General features: G+C 37.6%; 1 protein-coding gene across 1 annotated transcript in view; it reads left to right on the top strand.

The window, feature by feature from the left end:
- LOC136247072 (uncharacterized) overlaps positions 1 to 23496 on the top strand; it is a 120280-nt gene that overhangs the window by 48675 nt on the left and 48109 nt on the right. The window contains exon 17 of the mRNA XM_066038688.1: positions 3925 to 4047. Coding sequence (XP_065894760.1) covers positions 3925 to 4047 — 123 coding nt within the window. The remainder of the gene's footprint in view (positions 1 to 3924; positions 4048 to 23496) is intronic.

Raw genomic sequence — 23496 nt, 5'->3', positions numbered from 1 at the left:
AGCTGCAAACAAATCACCCTATAGAGAGTTCAGCTAAGAACAGATCACCCTGTAGAGAGTTCAGCTAGAAAAAAGTCATCCTGTAGAAAGATCAGCTAGAAGGAACACCTCGTAGAGAGTTCAACTACAAACAAATCACCCTGCAGATAGTTCAGCTACAAACAGGTCACCCATTAGAGAGATCAGCTAGAAGAAGTTACCTTATACAGAGTTCAGCTACAAAGAAACCATCATATAAAAAGTTCAGCTGCAAACAAATCACCCTGTAGAGAGTTCAGCTATGAATAGATAACCCTGTAGAGAGATTAGCTAGAAGAAATCACCTGGTAGAGAGTTTAGCTACAAAGAAAACGCCATGTAGAGAGTTCAGCTGCAAACAAATCATCTGTAGAGAGTTCAGCCTTCACACTGTAGAGAGATCAGCTAGAAACAAGTCACTCCTTAGAGAGAACAGCTTCAAAGAAACCATCCTGTAGAGAGTTCAATTGCAAACAGAAACTATAGAGAGTTCAGTTAGAAACAAGTCACCGTGTAGAGAGATCAGCTAGAAACAAGTCATCCAGAGATCAGCTAGAAACAAGTCACCCTGTAGAGAGATCAGCTACAAAGAAACCATCCTGTAGAGAGTTCAATTGCAAACAGAAAACCCTATTATAATAGAGAGTATAGCTAGAAACAATACACCGTGTAGAGAGATCAGCTAGAAACAAGTCATCCAGAGATCAGCTAGAAACAAGTCACCCTGCAGAGAGATCAGCTAGAAACAAGTCACCCTGTAGAGAGATCAGCTACAAAGAAACCATCCTGTAGAGAGTTCAGCTACAATCAAGTTACACTATAGAGAGATAAGCTAGAAACAAATCATCTCGTAGAGAGTTCAGTTGCAAACAAATCACCCTGTAGAGACCCTGTAGAGAGTTCAGCTACAAAGAAATCACCATGTAGAGAGTTCAGCTGCAAACAAATCATCCTGTAGAGTTCAGCTAGAAACAAATCACCCTGAAAAGAGTTCAGCTACAAACAATGAGAGTTTCAGGTAAAGTTCAGTTATGTAAGAAGTCACCTTATTAACTACAGTATGTGATAATCATCATTCAATGTTAAATATACAAATATTTCATCAGACAAAAGCTATACACACAATTACTTCCTTTGTTCCACAATTCCTGCAGTATAATAAAAAACAAAAAAAAACAAACAAACAAAAAAAAACAAGTTAAAGGGAAGCATCAAAGCCATATGACCAGCTTTGTGGCTTGCAATACAAAAAGAAGTGATATCTAAACCAAAACAGCCAAGCTGTAAAAAAAGAGTGCGGCCCCCAAAATGGCTAAGGTGAAAAAAGATGTGAAATCCAAGGTGGCGGCCAAGAAATGGTGTGATGGTACACTGTTAAAAATAGGGTGTAATCCAATCACCTTTGGGGGAGTTCTAACTGCTGTTTAAATTAAACTCCTTTGAAGGGAGTTGTAGTACTCCCCAGGGGTGCTCTAGGAGCAACTAAAAGGTGTTACAAGGGCATTGCAACACTCCCTAAGGGTGTTCTAGAATAGCTATAAAGGTGTTCTAGTGCTCTCCATGGTGGCATTTTGTTGAAAAGAAATGTAGGCTTGCTATAGCATTCCAGTAACCTTCATGTTGATTTCAATTTATACTCAATGACTACCAACAACAAAGCACATTAGCAGTACGCAATAATATATTTGCAACACCTTATACTTACCACATAGTTGTTTCCAAGTCACTCTTATAGAAGTTAGCAAACTGTACTTATAACCTAATTTTCAATAGAAGCATCCAATTGTGGGTTTCAATATACCTAGGTGTAGGCAAACACCCTTACAGTGGCTTAGCTATTATTGGGGAGTAAAATGACATTTGTGGTGTTCAACAACACCCCAAGTGCTACAATACTCCCCTAGGGTGTTGTAAATACCATGGGTGTACATGAACACCTTTACGATGGGTGTACCTGTAACACCTTGTTTTAACAGTGTAGGTTAATGGCAAAAATTTTAATTACGACAATTCAGGTGAAATTGTGTTGCCTCCTTCGGCACCAAATTCACCTGAATTGTCATAATTAAAATTTTTGTCATTAACCTACCATCGCAGCCATTTCTTGGCCGCCACCTTGGATTTCACATCTTTTTTCACCTTGACCTTTTTGGGGGCCGCACTCTTTTTTTTACAGTTTGGCTGTTTTGGTTTAGATATAAGCACCTACTCTGAAAAAGTCTGGACTAGTACTGCTTAGCATTCTTCAATATCTCAAGCAACTAGGGGTATTAATCAAGAGCTTGGTATTAATGAATTCTTGTAAATTCTAAATAGTCTTTGTCTTTGTGCATCACATAATGCAGGAAGTTTGGTTGTCAAGCTACTGGATGTATAACTTGTAGTGTTTGCTTCACTGAAGCTGTTTTCCTGGAATGTTTGTCTGTGCAAAGTTTCTGAATTTCAGTAGCTAGGTGACATAATAGAATGGTGTGCTCATCATGCAACATAAGTGGCCTGCTGAAGTCAGCTGCTGACCCTTTTCAGGATTGCTTATAATTTTTAATTGATACAAACATCATGTGAGACAACATGACAGCTAGAATAAAAAAATTATTGGTCATGTTAGACTATGCACTTTGACTTGCAGAGGTATCTAGTACAAGTATAGATTGTATAAAAATGTGACCTAATTTTAGAAAACCGTCGATATCCGCACAATTTTCAAAATGCATTTTATTTATTCTTTGTTTTCTACAAGGATAGAGGAATAGACTAGCCAAGTTTTAGCTTCCTAAGTTAAGCAGCGTTGGAAATACAGCACTAGACAGCCGGACGGGCAAATAATTTGATATGTACAGGAGCTATCGAGAAAAGAATCTACAGGCGCTTACATAAACCATCATAACTTACTGATACAATGACGTACGGACTTGAATCTTGGCTCATTGTATTCGCCATGAATTTGTGCATCCACCAAGGTGTAGTTTTTTCCCCAGGCATGTTTCTTGGTTCGAGAAGGAAGGCAAATTCACTGAAAAACGATTGTCGGTAAATTCTTTCGTCGCCGCAATGTAAACAAACGTCTGTAACTTTGGAATCTTATTGTGTATGGAGGTGAAACAAAGATTCTTGTACTCCCTATGGACAGGCGAACACGATGATTCCCAGGATTTATTCTTTGGCAGCTTAATTCGCCCACCAGCAAGGCGATAAAAACTAGCGTAATTTGTTTTCTAGAACTTGCGTTTTTTACCCATAGTTTTCGTTTTATTACAAAAGTACTGTTGTGCGTATATCGACGGTTTTCCAAAATTCGGTCACGAATTGTGAAGTATCGAGATCTTTACAGGTCTCCAAATCTTTTCTCCTTGCTCCCTGAATCCACTGTATAAAAACTTATGCCACACTAAGCTATAAGGTGGCAATTGCCTGGTCTTCGTAGAATGCTTAACCTCATTTTTACATAAGTATGTAACTGACAGAAAGTACACTCCCTGTCCCTTTAAAGTTATTTTTGTCTGCTCCTGTTACAGTATTTCACAATTTCCTCAGTTGTGAGAAGAGTCATATCCACAAAAGCTGTAAAGAAGTGATTTATAGTACCGTATAGCCTAAATATTTCGAGGGGGAAAATTTTCGCTGATTTCGCGGTTTTGGGGCTTATCAGCAAAAATTTTAGCCTTGAAATATTTAGATCTCCATGTAGTCTAATACATTTTGGGAGTGTTTGCAAATCCGCGAAAATTTTATTTTTAGCAACATTACTCAACCTCAAAATATTTGCCCCTCAAAATATTTAGGCTATACGGTATTTGTACTCTCAAATTGTGTCGCATACTGTACAACCACAACTTTGTTGTATATACAGTAGAGGATTAGAAACTATGCATGTATGCATCACTTTTGTATTTCTTTTTCATAAAGCTTTACCCATATGGCTACACCAACAATGATACTTCATTGTCCAGCTATTCCTTCAGAAGTTCAACATCCGTGAATTTATCTCACAACTTTATCTTCTATGGTCACCGCTACAGGAAAGTTTATGTATGTACATATGCCAATTTTGTATGCTTTTGTTGTGTATCAATGAATGCTGTCCAAATAAAAATCTAATCAAATCATTTCTACCACACTGTTCATTTTCAACTGCATTATACTTCATCACTATAATTATACAGTATGTGTATGTATATATAATCCAACACTGCCAAGCTGTAAAAAAGAGTGCGGCCCTCAAAAAAGCCATGGTGAAAAATGATATGAAATCCAAGGTGGAATAACAACAACTCAGGTAAATTTGGTGCTGCTAGTTTTTCACCATGGTCTTTCTTGGGGCAGCACCTTTTTTTACAGCTTAGCTGTTTTGGATCAGATATCACTTCATTTTGCATTTGTATACCCCAAAGCCACCTTATGGCTGCTTTGGGAACCTGTCTTTTTTTTTTGCTACAGAGAAAGAAGAAAGACATATAACTTTTTAATATAATAGTTTTATCAGTACTTACACAAATTTTGAATTTATTGTCTGCCATTTCTTTTCTACCAGATAACTTTATTCACTGGGTGAGCTGAATTCTCTACATGGTGACATTAAAATGTAGCCAAACTCTTTATGGGATTATTTGTTTGTAGCTGAACTCTCTACATAGTGACTTGTTTCTAGCTGATTTCTCTACAGGATGACTTATTTAAAGCTGAACTCTCTACAGGGCGATTTGTATGTAGCTGAACTCTCTACAGGGTAAATTGTTTCTAGCTGATCTCTCTACAGGGTCACTAGTTTGTAGCTGAATTCTTTACAGAGTAATTTTTTTGTAGCTGAACTCTCTACAGGGTAGGGGCGGACCCCCATAGTTATTTATGATAACTAATAATACAAATACTTATTTTACCCATCTTTCCAAAGTATCATCACTAGATGTATGCTAAAGGTTATGTAGTAAGGAGGTGGATCAGCATTGGAGGTGTACAAGATTGAGGTACTCTAATGGAGCATTCAGCTGAAATATAAAAGTTGGTTCTGCTACAGAATTTGTCAAATCTGTCTTCACCTATAGATGTATCTATACATACAATGAAGTGCATAAGTCTGTTTAAATGGCCTGATTCATCTACTTGTGTGTTGTCATCACATATGGCAATACTTAATTCAAGTACACATGTGCCACTGAAAATACTCTCAGATTCAATCCCGTATCATTCAAATTTCAAAAATTTTAATTACAATATTAATCTAAAATGTAGCTATTTTTGTGAAATTGTAAGAGGATGTATCATGTATGTATGTGCTTGGTTGTCTGAACCTACTGAAACCTTTCCATAAATACTTATGCTGTAGAGCTATACCTAATCTAAAAGGTAGTATATAAAATTATATATATATGTGGAATATAAGTATTTATGTGGAAATGTCTCCAAATTGCAGTATCTTGGCATCTATATTTTCAAAATTTTCCTGAGGGGGGCCTACTCCCAGACCCCCAGTTCCAACATGCTTTGCATGCTTTTAGGTGTGCTTTGCATGCCTCCAGCTGAGATATTAGTACCTTGAGTTACTGTAGCCCCCTTTTATAATTCCTAGATCTGTCACTGCAGGGTGACCTGATCTCTCCTCATGGTGACTTGTTTCTAGCTGATCTCTCTACACGTTGATTTGTTTTTAGCTAAACTCTCCACTGGGTAACTTCACTAACTTGTTTGTAGCAGATCTCTCTAAAGGGTGCACGTGTGTGTGTGTGTGTGTGTGTGTGTGTGTGTGTGTGTGTGTGTGTGTGTGTGTGTGTGTGTGTGTGTGTGTGTGTGTGTGTGTGTGTGTGTACCTACAGTGTACCTATCTATCTACCTATCTATGTTTGTCCATATGCACCCACGAGAGCAAAATCGTTAAATGGTAAAAGCAGCTTTTATGTAAGAACTGAAAGCAAAATGAAGGCTGTACTAAACTTCTGCACAGGTAAACTTTATTTTGAGGTGGTTTCTTTTTGGCAGTCTGAAATATGGGTGTTGCGACTCTCCTCGGACATTGTGAATTACCTTCCCTTCAGGTTTTACAGGTGCTTAACAATTGAGAAACAACAGTGGTAGCCTCGTAGACTACCAGGAATAGCCTATCCCTTCAAGTTGGGAAGAGGGCGTATCCCCTGCATACGTGAACAAAAATGAAGAAGAGCTCTGAGGCTTTATCGAGAGAATTTGTGAGAAAAAACACAATAGTCAAACTTTAAAACAGTTTAGAAGATACTTCTGTGTGCAATGCATTGTTAAAAACGGTTTGTTTAACAAGTACTTCCTTAGCAGTGCATAGCAATGTAATTGAAGAATTACATGAATTACAAAATCCAAGAATTACAATAAATTAATTATGTATTATTGCACAACCAAAATCCTATTGGTTAATTCCAAATGAGTTAGCTAGCTGCATGGTGCCTGGTTTTAGAAGTAGCACAACATCAACTTGTTTTTAGCTGATCTTTATACAGAGTGACTTGTTTGTAGCTGATCTCTCTACAGGGTGACTTGTTTCTAATAGGGGTGGGCAGTATAGATCAATACCATACCACGGTCCAAGGTATTTTTAATTTTTTTTAAATTTTTTTATCGTGAATCTCATACTCAACAACTACATACATGCAGGCGTACAGTCATTATTATTAAAAATGTCTTTGTACATCTTTAAGTATAGTTCTCCAACAGTCCCTCTCTCCACATAATAATAAATCTGCAGGAAATTTATTCCAAAATGCTACAGTTATAACCTGCCAGCTACGTATGAAAAGGACCTAAAGTCACAAGGGTTCTGAAATCTTAAATAGTTAGCAGGGTCATAATCATGAAGTCTCTGTGATCTTCTTGTGGTAGTGGTGACAAATTTAGGACAAAAGGTCAATAGATTATCTCGTTCTTCACCAACTAACAGGTGACATGCATACAAGGCCCATTATTGCAGCATTTCTACAGTTGCATAAGGATGGAAATTTAGAGGAGCTCATATGTTCAACGTGTGTCTGTAAGGCATCAAGATGATGTAAATTAGATGGTGCTGCACGAGAGTACAAAACATATCTATATTCAATTGTTGGTCTTACCCATGACTTGTAAAGGATGGATAAGTCACAAGAGTTCAAAAAGTGATGACATCGATGTCGCTGACCAAGTTGTTGTTTTCCATGAGTCAGCACCTTCACAATATGATCTTGCCATGTAAAGGTAGAGTCAAAAGTAAAACCAAGAATATTAGTTGAGTTAACTTCAGAAATATTGTTACCATTAAGACACAAAGGTGGATGTTCCGAAATATCTTTATTTAAAGAAATTATTAATGAAAATGTCTTGTATGGGGAAAATTCTATATTCTGAGGGTGGCCAAATTGATATAAAGCATTTAGATCAGCATTTAATTGAGCAAATATTGTGGTGTTACTAATTACCCACTAAATATCTATAAGCTTCCACTGCAACAATAGCCTCATTGTAGACTACGCAGTGCTTACCTTTCAAGTGGGAAAACAAATTGGAGGCATTAGCCAACAAACCTTTTAGAGAGAGCCAACAAACTTTCTACATAGATGTAACAAAAAGCACTCTCATATATTTGACTGGTGTCCCATTAGTATGTTACTAGTAGTCCCATGTTATGCTCTGCGCTCCACTCTTGCTAACAATTTCTACTGTAATACTTTTGAAAACTGGTAATTTCCGGTATTCTCCCAGTATTTTCGGTATTTCGGTATGCAATATTACTAAATGTTACATATTTGTGACCGGGCCTTCGAAAACAGGGAATGTGGGCACAAACTACACCCCAACACAAAAAATCTCATATCTCATTAATCGGAAGGAATATTTTTACTCTGTAACTTGTACGCTAAAGCCAACTAATTGTTTAATATATGCTGAAAATTTCAAGGCCAAGCAATAATGGAATACAAAGTTATGACAAATAAAGTTTGAAAAAGTAATCAATATTTTATGTGCCCACATGCCCTATTTTTGCAAGCCCGGTTACATTTAGTGATTCAGTTATAAAAAAAAATATTGTACAACAACTAAAAATTAGCATATTGCCCAATCCTAGTTTCTAGCTGATCTAACACAGTAATTTGTTTGTACCTTACAGTGTAGCTCTCTACATGGTGACTTGATCTCTCTACAGGGTTAATTATTTCTAGTTGATCTCTCTACAGGGTGATTTGATTGTAGCTGAACTCTCTACAGGGTAATTTGTTTATTACTGAACTCTCTAGAGTGAGTTGTTTATTGCTGAACTATCTAGAGGGTGAATTTTTAGCTAATCTCTATACATGGTGGCTTGGTTCTAGCTAATCTCTCTACCGTGTGACTTATTTCTAGCAGTTCTCTCTACAGGGTGGCTTGTTTCTAGCTGACCTATCCACAGGGTGATAGGTTTGTAGCTGAACTATCTACAGGGTGATTTGTTTCAAGCTGTTCTCACTACAGAGTGACTTGCTTCCAGCTGATCTCTCTACAGGGTGATTTGTTTGTTACTGAACTCTCTACAAGGTGAAGCTTGTTTTTAGTTGAACTCGCTACAGGGTTACTTTAAGTGTAGTTGAACTCTGTATAGGGTGACTTGTTTCTAGCTGATCTGTCTAGTTTGTGGCTGAACTCTCTACAGGGTTGCTTAATTGTGTAGCTGAATTCTTTAAAGGGTGATTTCTTTTTAGCTGAACTCTCTACAGGGTAACCTTTTTGTAGCTGATCTTTCTACAGGGTCACTTGTTTCTAGCTGATCTAAAAGGGTGGTTTGTTTTTAGCTGAACTCTTTACTTAGTTCTAGCTGATGTCTCTACAGAGTAAGTTATTTCTAGCTGATCTCTCTATAAAGTGACTTGTTTCTAGCTGACCCATCCACAGGGTGATTGGTTTTTAGCTGAACTCTCTACAGGTAACTTGTTTGTAGTTGAACACTTTCCAGGATGATTTGTTTGCGGCTGAACTCTCTAGGGTGATGTAGGTGTAGCTGAACTGTGGTTTGTTTCTAACCGAGCTCTCTACAGGGTAACTTGCTAGTAGCTGAACTGTGTACAGGGTGATTATTTGTGGTTAAACTCTCTACAGAGTGATTTGTTTCAAGCTGTCCTCCCTACATGGTGACTTGTTTCTAGCTGATTTCTGTACAGGGTGACTTGTTTCTAGCTGAACTCTCTACAGGGTGACTTTAATGGTCTGAATCTCTAGAATGATTTATTTGTAGCTGTACTCTCTACAGGTGACTGTTCTATTAAGATTATCTCTACAGCTGATTGTTGCATTAGGGTGACTGTTCTATTAGAGTATCTCAATCTTGCATTTGCTACACATAGTTGGCCTTCAAACCATAACTCAGTGGTTTGTAATCTGATTCTTCTGTACTACTGAAAGGACCTTCTATGATGGCTATTCCAGCTACATACTGAATTGTTTTAACCAGTAGGCATGAAAATTAATGATATTTACTCGATTGCTCAATTGTTACACACCTTCAATTTCGAGTCATATCTCCATGAGATTTACTTTGATTCATTTCAAACCACTAAAATACACTCCTACAATGGTTGATCTATCCACAAACCGATTTTCAACTCATTTGGTGAAGCAGTTTACACTGCAAGCATGACAACAAGTGAAATCTTATTTTATGCAAATGATTAGTCATAGCTCCTGAATCGTTTATCAGACTTGCACCAAACTTGGTTGTAGAATTTACCTTTGCACTCCCTTTATGTGTACCACATTTCATGGCAATCGAATAATTTGTTTGTATTTTATAGCAATTTTTGCAAAGCGTGTTAAAAGATGAAGAAGAAAACAAAACAAAGAAAAAATCTAAACTTTGTCCACTCGTATCTCGGAAATGGCTGGAGTGATTTTCTTTAAATTTGGTATGTGGACTCCCTATCTGGTGAGCAACTCTGCTGCAACTTTGGTTCCAATTGGATAATGGATTCATGTGCTACAAATATGTGAAAATTGCATTTATCTTCCAGCCAATATACCCATGGTGTGGTGTGCCAGCGTCTTGGACCACACAACACACTATCATGTCTGTCTGGATATTGATAAGTTGAGAGTAAGTAAAAAAAGCCAAGGAGAATTATTAAAAAAATTAAGAACAATGTATAATTTAGGAAAATGATGAAAGTTTGGAGTGAGTATAGTTTGGTGAATTTATGGAAATTTGCAAAACTTTATTTTCCAATCAGTTATCAAGACTCACAGTAGTGAGTCCCGAGGCCAAGAAGCACAAAACGCGTGCCCACAAAATAATAAACACGCGACCACTACTGTGAGTCATTTACATGAGGGATCGATTACACAATCTTTTAAAATCCGCATGGCGAAATCTCAGGCTTACTAAAAGATTCCACCTCGAAACCAGGGGCATGTAACCTTTGTATAATGAGTAACTACCACACGAAAAGTCAGGCGAATTGTTGGAGTAGTTTGTTCCATCGCCCACCCATTTACCATGCATTAATGAAATTATTTATTCAAATGTGCATCGTTCTTTTTTTCATTTTCTTCATCATCGCATCCCATTGAAGCGATTTTCTTTCAACCATGAAGTCGTATTGTAAAAAGTCCGCGGCTATCAGGGGCTTTTTACACAATGTATCTGTACATTTAATTTCGCTAAAAGTCGTTTGTTAGTTTATGAGATCGCTTTTGTGCTCTTTGAAGATTCAAACTTGCCGCCATGACGTCGAGGTGTGAGGCGCCGGCCTTAATTCCCAAACCCAAACAGTGTGGAAGTGGGCAAGGTCACTCATTAACCATAGCGAGCTGGCTGATTTGATAGACGCTGTGCTGTCAACTCTTGGTTTAATTGTGAGCAGTCACTGATTTGTTTTAATTTCGCCACGGTATGCCTCCACTGACTCGTCAGCGTGGCTCCGGCCCATGCAGGGCCGTACATAGCTATAGCCAGCTGTTGCATACCCGCTGTAGTGATACAGTTGAAGTAATTTACTGCTACATTACCCGTGCACGTCTCTTATCCCGCCCCAGCCCTTCAGTGCCTGTGAAACTTCAGTGTTGATTTAAAAAGCCAGCATCAGCACATCACCTTTCAGTCACAGCACTTTGTAGACCCTCATGCAACCACCCATAATTATAGATACTCTTTAATGATAGCATGATATATTGTAATAGTAAACATTTACATTATGATGATCCCATAAAATTTTTTTAAAAATGACTACAATAGCACAAGAAGCCAGATACACTAGCGTTTGGCTATGAAGTACCACCAAGAGTTCATAATATAGTAGTGGGGTCTTGGTACCACATATTATTCTTTCTTCACCATTTGTGTGATTTGTCCATTGACCATAAACTCACCCACCAACAGTCACAACATCAGTATCCACCCTGCATATACAGAAAGGGATACAGTATATGGTAAGGTACAGCTAACTAAAAACATGAAATCGTATAGTCAGACTAACATGTCAAATGTGTATAGTGTGTGTGTAGCATATGTGTGTACATATTGTTATTCAAGCTGAGTATGTGTCTAGGCCAGTTCTTAAAATCCAGAACCCTGCCATTGTCCCACAACTAATATGCACTACACACATACACCAACACTCCAATTATACTCATCACATGTTGTAGTTGGACTTCAACCAGTGTACTTTACAACAGTCTTTATGGTCAGGAGGTCCTACGTAGGTTCCTTGGGTTGATCAGATCGAGGCAGGTCTCGTGTGGGAGGAGATAGCAGATAAAACAGTGTGACTAACACCTATACAACATGAGCATTACATCATTTTATATACATTAAAGTGGGCATCCCATATAGCCATTCCCAGATGTATTATTCAGCATACTGAAGCTGGTAGCAGTTGATGACCAATTTTGTAATATTATATTACTTGACTTGTTTTGTGGTTCTCACCTATGCTACATTGTTGAAATAACAATTTTTGAAAAATAACTTTTATTGCCTGGCCCTAACTGGAGTTTGCCTGACACCTTCAGCAACACAAAAAGCTATCTAAAATGGTTAATTTAGCTTCAACCATTGGCAAACTATAACACTCAACAATTACATATCAGAGTATACATAACTCTATATATCTGTCCAGTTACTATATAGTAGGGTCCACGGTTGTCTGAGATCTGCACATATTATCATCACATCCATCGATTGATGCATAGTAATTATGGTATACTGTATGTACGCATTGAGCTGAACCCTCAAAAATATTAACTTATTAGTTATGTAGTATCGACTTACTTGATAAAATCATTCAAATGCCTGACACATTATTTATAGCCTAAGATTTCACCATACATTAGAGGAAGCCATAAATATAGCCTTATAGTCTTTCCTGAACTGTTGATGGAAGCATAGTTTGCTCTTGACAACTTCATTGTCATCATCACCAACCATCTGGTAGTCTGGCGGCGCCCGCCCCTTCGCATAGAGTAAGGGTCTGGTATGCTCAGTATAGTGGAGTTGTACCGGATTACCAAAAACTGGTACAACCAATCAGGATGCTCCACGTTTAATCAGCGCATTTTTGTTTATGTTACGTCAAAAGAATGTATCAAATGCCCTAACAGTACTGAAAGAAACAAAAGGAGTCAGCTAATAAAGAACAAAGAGAAGAAAGTGTTATTTCAGGAAGGGCTTTTCGCCTTGTTTGATACGCGAAAAGCCCGGGTTATGCTCTGATTTCCTAGGTGGGGAGACATGTGTATTCTATAAAAGTAGACCAATCTACTTTCGCCTGTGTAAAGGCAAAGAAAGGTCAATATCACTGCCACAGTTTTGGGTGAGGCACTTCCATTAAGACCATTTTTTTTACGTCATTATATTCAAATTAAATTCCTCCAGAACAACTCGGTGATACTAAGGCCATACCTATTTGAAAAGTTGTTGCTCAGACCCGACCAATCCTCTTTTTATAAAAGACCAAAAAAAATAAAATTCACGTGATTGTTATATTGGCGGGCTTGTAGCCGAAATGGCGGCTAATGCGTGGTTATCTGTTATAGCAAAGAAAGGAGCTGTTGTTGTGTACCCTCGTACAATTTGTTGTCAACAATGGAATGACACATTTGGAATGGTTTTTTTTTCTTTTTTTTCCCGACCTGCCGACCCTAACTTTTCCTTAAAAAATCCGAGCAACAATTTTTCAAATAGGTATGGCCTAAGCATACCAGACCCTTACTCCATGCGAAGGGGCGGGCGCTGCCAGACTAACCATCTATCTGGTTGGTTGAAATGTTGAGAAAAATCTTCTTTCATTTTTAGTTGTTTTCTCTCTAGGGTTCAGTGACCCACACAGCTGCTAGAACAAGCCAGCTGCAAGGATCTGGCCTACAAAAGCATAGATATATAATATCCCAGGAAGCTACTATGGCATGGGGGATTCCTGTCTAAAATTATGACGGTAGTTATATATCCGTTTACAATAACTTATACACGAACTTACTCGGCAATTTACTGGGAGGATAGTGTGATGCATTTAGCGCCTTCATGTCCATTCCGAGGCATACATTCAGCAACAACTCGCAGCCGATTCGCCCCCACTTGTTACGCACAAAGACTAGTTATATCACCAACCCACCGCTTCAGGAAGAACCATTAAGATGGTAGCCTCGACTTTGTCACTATGCCCGGTTCTTATTTTCACGTGAAACAATGATCACACAAAATATCACGTGAGTTCTTGAGAGAAATTTGAACGGTTTGAACGAGTTTTCTCTTAGCAAGTCACTTTTAGTAGCGCTTCTAAACACTGAACTTGAAGCTTTTGCTACTGATTTAGCTAGCTAATCTGATACTGAATCTGTTTTTATGCATGCATGCATGCAGTGTCTCCTATGTAATATAATAACCAATCTTCAGCCGGTAACTGTATGTTCTCCATTCAACAAAAAGTAGTGATATCCTGTGCCAAAAACAGCCCAGCTGTAAAAAAAGGCGAGGCCAAGAATGCACAAGTACATGTTCATGGTTAAACTACAACCAAAAGACATGATATCAAAATCTGGCCAAGAAAGCATTTACAGTATAGGCACTTTTATGCATTCGTTTTCTATATGCTTCACATTATCACATCCAGCCAGCTGTACATGTGTAATTGCAATATAAACAATACTACTGAGACGATAAAAGATGATTACACTACATTGTTACCAAAATTAATTTAACTAAAAATTTACAATTGGTTTCTACTTGGCCATCTTTTTGCACTGTATATTAAAATAAAAAGATGGCCAAGTAGAAACCAATTGTAAATTTTTAGTTAAATTAATTTTGGTAACAATGCAGTGTAGTCATCTTTTATCGTCTCAGTAGTATTGTTTATATTGCAATTACACATGTACAGCTAGCTGGATGTGATAATGTGAAGCATATAGAAAATGAATGCATAAAAGTGCCTATACTGTAAATGCTTTCTTGGCCAGATTTTGATATCATGTCTTTTGGTTGTAGTTACTCCATGAAAATGTACTTGTGCATTCTTGGCCTTGCCTTTTTTTACAGCTGGGCTGTTTTTAGCACAGGATTCAGTATAATACTTCCACATTAGCTGCATTGTAAATTAACCAAACTTTTGTCTGCCAACCTGCTTCACATGCTGGTTCATCAACCTTAAGTCTCACCAAACTTTCATCCTTTATGTTGGAGAAATGTGAAAAAAATAATGATGAAAAGTGTGATCATAACTCCCTGGAAAAGTTTAGTGACTATTTCATTATTGCTTCTCAAAAATTATTTAATAGATGAAATTGTGGCTGTAGACCTCTAAATATAATGCATTATGAATATACTGACTAGTGTTGGGCAATATTACATTTTTAATAATCTGGATATTTGTTGCAAAAAAATATTAGATTTTCGATTTAATTCCAATATTTGTAACTTTATATAAATGATTGTTGTAGCGTGGTATGTAAAAACAGTAATGTAACATTAATCTTAAAAATTAGTAATAAGGTTAACATGTTGACCTTCTCAAAGTTTAGTAAGGGTCGTTTGTCAATAAGAAACTATCAGTCAGATTGACAGCTGGTGCCATAAATGTGTAGATATTTCCTTGCTAACACTGACAGGGTAGGGAATGAAACAAAATGTCTTCTCCACCACTTTAATAGGTTTGAATCTACATCTGGCTTTAGAGTCTGCAAATAGGATTCAATTTTTTTTATGGTACCACTCAAATGTAATGTCATCTCGCGAGAGTTTGAGCAATTAAAAAGCTCACCAATGAAAAGATGTGGCATCTGTTTCACTTGCAACTATTCATTACAAACAAAACTGGATGAATACACCTGTACTTGCATAATAAATGGATGCCATGCCTTTTAATTAGCAAGTTTTTTTAATTGCTTGCACTTTTGCAATACAATGTTGCATTTGAGCGGTACATACTGTACCTTGTCTTCCAAAACTTGTCATACTACCAGTATCAGCATTTCTGTTTTCTGTAAGGATATTCCCCAGAGTAACAATTTTCTTTTTTTCTGGAGGCTCATGTGTCTCATCTTTGGCAATTATCAAGTCTACTCTACCATCTCTAGCATACAATACGCATCTATCTTCTCTTTCTTTTGTAGCTATTGGCATAGCTTCAACAGTCTAGTTATGCTATTCATGATTGTGCCCAAGTATTCATTGTCAATAAAATTGGTTTTAAAGCGTGGGTCTCTACAAAGTGTATTATACTGTATCAAGTAGTTTGTTAACCTCGGGATCAGTATATTTGTCCTCTAAGTAAGTCATGACTTTATACTTGATAACCTTCTTAAGCTGAACATCCTCTTCCTTGACAGATGAAAATGTCTCTATGGAAGTGATCTAGTGTTGGTTTAATAGCTGACACTGTCACATGCTTTTCAGCAGATAAAACGTCAGTAAAGTTCTTTAAGACTGACAAATCATTGCTAACACCATTCCAAACTTCTTTGTTGTGCCAGGTAAGAACTAAATAACATTTCTTTGTATTTGCTTAGTACTTGACGTATAGTATCTTCTTGTTCTATTACACGTTCCACCATCATTTGGTTAGATACCCATCTTGTTGGACAATTCGTAACAAGTGTATGTTTTGGCAGGTTCAGGATTGTTTGAATGGCAGATACTCTTTTAAGTTATGAGAAAAGGTCGAGGCCATTTTTTAACATAATCCAAATGCTCTTGCGATGCAATCATCTCCTTTTGTTAAATTTGTCGCTTATAAATTCAGATGGTGTCCAAAACAGGAGAGGTGTACCCAAATTAACATGCTCACTGCAGAAAGGATATTGGATCCATTATCAGTGGTGATGCAACCTTGTTGGGGTTCCTTAAGTCCCCATGATTTCAGTGCCCTCAGACAAGTTTTTTACCTGTGTGTGATTCAGCGTTTTAAGGCATTTACTTCAAATTTCCCAGGCCTCATCAATGTAGTGAACAGTGTAGGGATTACTAGTGTTTCTGGACCTTAAATCTGTAATTGATGAAAAATTCAGTTCCATGTATACCTTTCAGTACTTTATCTTTGATAGTATTTTATAATATGTGACCGTCTCAGCAAAAACCCGACTTGTTCGCACAAGCATGCGTAGGGTCCGCAATGTGAAAATGAAGTTGCAAGAAACAAATCCCTGACTATCGTAGTATGTTACCTTTAGTGCCCCATCACTAATACCACCCTTGGTTTGGAACTGAGTTCCCTTGTTGGAGAGACACACGGATTTTAATATCTCATGTGATTGATCTTTATTTTGTGCACTCTAAAGAAGACGTCCAGAGCTCCCAGATTCCGAGTGTGATTTCAAGTATTGTTGGCCTACCAAACCATGCATAGAAGTGAGTAAAAATTTGCCCGTGATTTCCACAAAGGCTGATTTTCTGCTGATGGGTCGAGAAAATTTTTCGTTCAAGGTGCTCTACCAGCCAAGAGAAGAGAAGCCAATCCTATCACATAAGATGGTAATGAAGTTGAATGTATAAATATTCTACACACCAAGTTTGAAAGAGCTGCAACCTTTCTAACCATCTGGCTGACAGAGATGAAATTTTCAGTGCAATGATTTTCGATGATTTTGGTGGGTTTCCTCCTTCCTACTGTTACAAACTGTCTTCCTAGGAGTTTTAAATCAAGGGAAGAACCAGAAGAACATCTGATGTTTCTAAGAAGTGGTAAAATCCTTGACTTTTAAAGTTAAAAGGTCATTGGAAACTACTACTCTAATAGAACATTCAGTATTTTATCAGAATAACCATGTAGTCACTATACACTTACCATCTGCTTTTGGTTGTGCCAATTGAACAGCTGTATAGATTGCTGGCAAGTGTGCATTTATGGAGATTTAAATCTTGATATTTTAACCTTGTGATGATGCATTCCAGTTCCTGCATCCATTTCCCACATCCTATTAAGCTATATATTATAGTGAGGCATACCATATATACTTGTACATTAACCTACTCGCATACTAGGTCACTTCAAAAACAATTGTGTGATTAGTCTGTTACATTACACACATGTAGTTTACAGATAGCATCACCATATGCTTAAATAAATTATATAGGTCACATAAACTCAATCATCAGTTTTTCATACATCAATACCGTTGCACAAGCTTATTTCTTTACAGACTAGTTAGCTGAATTGATACCCCAAATGATTTGTAATGTTACTTTTTAGTCTGCTTTAGCCATGCATTTATTAACTTTGATGATGACTTCTTACAGCTGCACTTGACAATCAAACAATCAATGGACCAAAAAATCATTGATATGGTATGGGAAACAATGACATAGGCAGAGATGCAAAATTAATAGATCTAGATGAACAGAAATTTGGCTTTATTAAAGCAGATAACATTGCAGATTGATGAGTATTTTCAAGATAAGTTTGTTATTATGAATGGGTATTGTTACACAGAGTAGTCCAATGTATATGAACCTGTGACAAGCAGAAATCAGTACAACATGCAGGTTAAATGTATTCTTTGGACAATATACAGGGTGTATGCACTAATGTGTTCAAGGAATTATTCAACCATACATATATCCTTAAATATCAAGTACTTGTAATTGAATGTAAAAAGTTACATTTTAATTAGCCCATACAGGCACAGATTCCATCTGGATGCATGCCCCAGGGATCTGAGACAGTACTTTGGGTGGCCATTTTCACTTCAAAAATTAAGCAGCTACTAACACTGGTGATTGCTCTATTAGAATGAATAAGAGCACATTGATCTTTTGCTACAAGAATTGACCAGCAAAACTGGCCATGAGGACCATGGCCTTGTGATTCCCTGCCCTATTTTCACTACCTGTGCAAAACATGATAAGAGGACACTGTAAAAAAAGTGTATAGGTCTACTACACCTATAAGGTGATAAACTACTCTAATAGAATGATCACATTGAAAGATAAAACTTTGAAGCTTTTCCTCTACCTTAGTCATGAATCAATAATTTCACAAACTCATAGGACATATAGCTACACAGCAGAATTAGGGTACTATGGCTATATTGCATTACTAAGTTGTTATTTATTTAGGCAGTTGCACAAGATACATAGCTAATTATTATAGTTAATTTTCATATAGAAAACCAGGTATGTAAAATGTGAGGTTACAAGCTGGTCCTGCAATAGAGTGCTCCAGCTGATACAAAATGATTGATTTCAAATACTATTATACTCTCCAGCATCCTGGACACTGCATTGCTTGCATCATCACAAGGTTAAAATATCAAGATTTAAATGTCCATAAAATGCACACTTGCCAGCAATCTATACAGCTGTTCAATTGACACAACCAAAAGCAGATGGTAAATGTAGTAACTACATGGTTATTTTGATAAAATACTGAATGTTCTATTAGAGTAGTATATAGTTTCCAATGACCTTTTAACTTTAAGTCAAGGATTTTACTACTTCTTAGAAACCTTAGATGTTCTTCTGGATCTTCTCCTGATTCAAAGCTCCTAGGAAGACAGTTTGTAACAGTAGGAAGGAGGAAACCCACCAAAATCATCGAAGATCATTGTACTGAAAATTTCATCTCTGCCAGCCAGATGGTTAGAAAGGTCGCAGCTCTTTCAAACTTGGTGTGTAGAATATTTATACATCCAACTTCATTACCATCTTATGTGATAGGATTGGCTTCTCTTCTCTTGGCTGGTAGAGCGCCTTGAACGAAAAATTTTCTCGACCCATCAGCAGAAAATCAGCCTTTGTGGAAATCACGGGCAAATTTTTACTCACTTCTATGCATGGTTTGGTAGGCCAACAATACTTGAAATCACACTCGGAATCTGGGAGCTCTGAACGTCTTCTTTAGAGCGCACGAAATAAAGATCAATCACTTGAGATATTAAAATCCGCGTGTCTCTCCAACAAAGGAACGCAGTTCCAAACCAAGGGTGGTATTAGTGATGGGGCACTAAAGGTAACATACTACGATAGTCAGGGATTTGTTTCTTGCAACTTCATTTTTCACGTTGCAGACCCTAGCATGCGTATTGAGAAAATTGAAAGTTAAAAATAATTCGTAAAAATTACGCATGCTACAAAAAAAAACTACGCAGGTTTTTATCGAGCGAGTACTCGAAGAAGGAAGACTCAAATCTATTAAAACTATATACCATCTTATTCGCCTGTTCATGCAGAGGCCGAAAAGCTTTGTTTCGTTTCCCTAGTTTCAACGGTATGCGTGTCACGTGCGTTTGTTTACGATGCGGTAAACGTAAACAAGATTGTCATCGTTTCTTCTACGAAACCGCCTTCATATCCATTTGCGCAAGTATCTACAGGGCTAATACTATACCTTGGCTGATGTGCTGATCCATGGTAAACGTTTAAAGCCAAATTACAACGTTGTAGACCAATCCAAACGGAGGTTATGGCTGCGAATGTAAGCGCCTGTAGTTTATTTTCAGTATAGACGGGTTGCCTTTTTAAGGCGTGGTCGTTTTACCGTAAATTTTCCACATACTTTCCGAGTTCGCTAAGTCAAAAATGTATTACGGCTATTGGAGAAAATGAACGTTTCGGTTAACTTTAGCAAGCAAGAGTTAGCCAGCCTTCAGAACAGAAAGTATGTTATAGAGAAAGGTTCGAGCTATAACATATCCAACGTGTAAGGTGAAGGCTGAACGAGAAGATGATTTTCTCTCAATCTTGGGTTTTTGGAAAGCGATAAAACTCGCTGAAAACATTCTTTGTAAGACTTTGCTACTACTTAGAATCATAGAATGGATGATTTTAACTCATCTTGTACCTTTGAAGAACCAAAAACGTTTGTTAAACTATTTTTAAAAATGGTTTTTTTGTTGACTTCTTGACCAACATTGTAATCATGCGTAAAACGGAAAGTCGCGTTTTCTCGCGTTACACAAGGGACACGCCCTAAATAGGCAACCTGTCTATAGTCGCTGTACAAATCGATTACCTTGCTCTTCCTACTGTCTAGCGCTATAATTCCAAAACTACACACCACAGAAGGTTGAAACTTTGGTGGTCCATTTCTTGGACACTGCTGATATTGCTGAGTGAATAAAAAAGATTTTTTTAAATTGTGCGAACAAGTCAGGTTTTTGCTGAGACGGTCACATATGGATATGGCAACACTAGACATGTATGTAGTTGTGGCTTGGTGGCTCATAATGTGGATCAAACATATGTAACAAGTGCTTAAATCTAGGTTTCTCGAACGAGTATATGGGCATCATGTCCTTTGTGATGCAATAAGTGGCAGCTTCTGTTAACTTCTGCCATTTTTTTGCCATTATGGGGATAACTCGAGAATTTGGGCACACTTTCATGTATTGTCATCTGCCTTGTTTCTTTAGAACATTTCTCTTTATTATCATGGGACTTAGATGCTGAATCATTCTGAAGATATCTTACTGCCTTGAAAATGATCAGGTGGTGTAATTTGAGATGCTAAAATAAATAAGTGTTGGAACCCTTAGTTGCTACTATACTATAAGACAGGCTTCTGTATGTAGATCCTTGGGCTTACCATCACTGCCAGGAATAAAACCAAAATAAGACCCGACAGGTGATTTAGTTTTCTCTGGCTTTCAAAAATCAAGACACACAGTAGTGTGTCATGCGGTCCAAGAAGCTGGTGCGACACACCGTGAGTATATTGACAGGAAGAAAGTAAACACAATTTTCATGCATATGTAGCTCCGTGTGATCTCTTATCTGATTGGAACCAAATTTGGTGCAGAAGTGTCCGAGCGGTAGGGGAGTCTACTATGAAATTTGAAGAAAATCGCCCAGCCATTTCCAAGATATGAGTGGCCAAAGTTTTGGGATTTTTTCTTAATTTTTTTCTTCTACTTCTTTCGCATACTTTGCAAAATCTGCCATAAAATACGAATGCGTACTCTGATCAAGCTGACCTTTGGTACACTTAAAGGGCTCATTAAAGCAAACCTCAGTACCAAGTTTGGTGGGAATCCGATAAAGAATCACAGAGATATGACCAATTATTCATGTAAAATAATGTCGAACTTCTGTCACTCCCACAGGGTAAACCCCTTGAAGGAATGAGCTGAAAATTGCTATGTACAGGGTAGATGGAGTAACCATCATAGGAGTGCTTGAAAGGAATCCAGATAAAGGCTATCAAGATATGACATGAAATCCATCCTAAGTCACAATTATGCGATAGAATTTTATGAATAAAAAGAAAATTATTAGTTTTCACGCCTACCAGGAAACCTGCATTGAGCAATGAGCTGAAAATCAGTATGTAGCTGGAATAATTCTCATAGAAAGTCTTGCAGTAGTACAGATGAATCGAATTACAAAACACTTAGTTATGATCCGAAAGCCAACTATGTGTAGCAAAAGTGAGATCAAGATACTCTAATAGAATAGTCACCCTAATAGAGCATTCGGCTGCCGAGACAGTCTAATAGAACAGCCACCCTATAGAGAGTACGCTATAAATAATTTGCTCTAGCGATTCAGACCATTACAAGTCACCTCGTAGGGAGATAAGCTTGGAACCAAACACCCTATAGAGAGTTCAGCCACAAACAAATCACCTCGTACAGAGTTCAGCTACAAGCAAGTCACCCGTAGAGAGCTCAGCTACGGTAAAAATAAATCACCATGTAGAGAGTTCAGCTAGAAAAAACTCATCCTGTAGGAAGTTCAGCTACAAACAAATGACCCTAGTGATACCAGCTAGAAACAACTCACCCTGTAGAAAGGTCAACTACAAACAGGTCACGCTGTGGAGAGTTCAGCTATAAAGAAACCACCATGTAGAGAATTCAGCTGCAAACAAACACCCTGTAAAGAAGTCAGCTACAAACAAATCACCCTGTAGAAAGATCAGCTAGAAGAAGTTACCTTGTAGGGATTTCAGCTACAAACAAATCACCCTGTAGAGAGTTCAGCTACAAAGAAATCATCATGTAGAGAGTTCAGCTGCAAACAAATCATCCTGTAGAGAGTTCAGCTATGAAAAGATCACGCTGTAGAGAGTTCAGCTAGAAGAAGTCACCTTTTAGAGAGTTCAGCTACGAAGCAACCACCATGTAGAGAGTTCAGCTGCAAACACATCACCCTGTAGAGAATTCAGCTACAAACAAATCGTCCTGTAGAGAGACCAGCTAGAAACAAGTCACCCTGTAGACAGATCAGCTAGAAGAAGTTACCTTGTAGAGAGTTCAGCTGCAAGCAAATCACCCTGTAGAGAATTCAACTACAAACAGATAACCCTGCAGAGAGTTCAGCTAGAGTCAAGTCACCCTGTAGAGAGAATCCTGTAAAGAGTTCATCTACGTACAAGCAGATCACCCTGTAGAAAGTTCAGCTACATTTCAAGTCACCCAGTAGAGAGATCAGCTGCAAATTATCGTGTAGGGATTAATTGACATGTAATAAATATATGCTCTCTTTTTATATTATGAACTCTTGCATTATATATATATAATTTGTAGATTTACTGATAAAATCAGAATGAGTTAAAGTATTTATAAAATCTGCTTCATCTTTTTCTTTTTCCTGTGGTAAAGAAAAATATATAGGTTAAAAAGCCCCAAAGCTGGCCATAGGCCGGCTTTGGGTATACAAATACAAAAAGAAGTGAAATCTAATCAAAAACAGCCAAGCTGTAAAAAAAAGGAGTGCGGCCCTTGAAAAGGCTATGGTGAAAAAAGATGTGAAATCCAAGGTGGCGGCCAAGAAATGGCTGTGACGGTAGGTTAATGGTAAAAATTTTAATAACGACAATTCAGGTGAATTTTGTGCCAATTGACCAAGCGGCACCAAATTCACCTGAATTGTTGTTATTAAAATTTTTACCATTAACCTACCATCACAGCCATTTCTTGGCCGCCACCTTGGATTTCACATCTTTTTTCACCATAGCCTTTCTCAGGGCCGCACTACTTTTTTTACAGCTTGGCTGTTTTTAATTAGATTAAATTAACAGGAATGTGGTAGCACTGTCTCCATCACGCTTGCTTTTGCTACTGGCCATATCACCTGCCACACACTTACTACTG

The sequence above is a fragment of the Dysidea avara genome, chromosome 1 (assembly GCF_963678975.1).
Source record: "Dysidea avara chromosome 1, odDysAvar1.4, whole genome shotgun sequence".
NCBI lineage: Eukaryota > Metazoa > Porifera > Demospongiae > Dictyoceratida > Dysideidae > Dysidea > Dysidea avara.
Note: the sequence above shows the minus strand (reverse complement) of the source record. Positions and strands in the feature narration are given on the sequence as shown.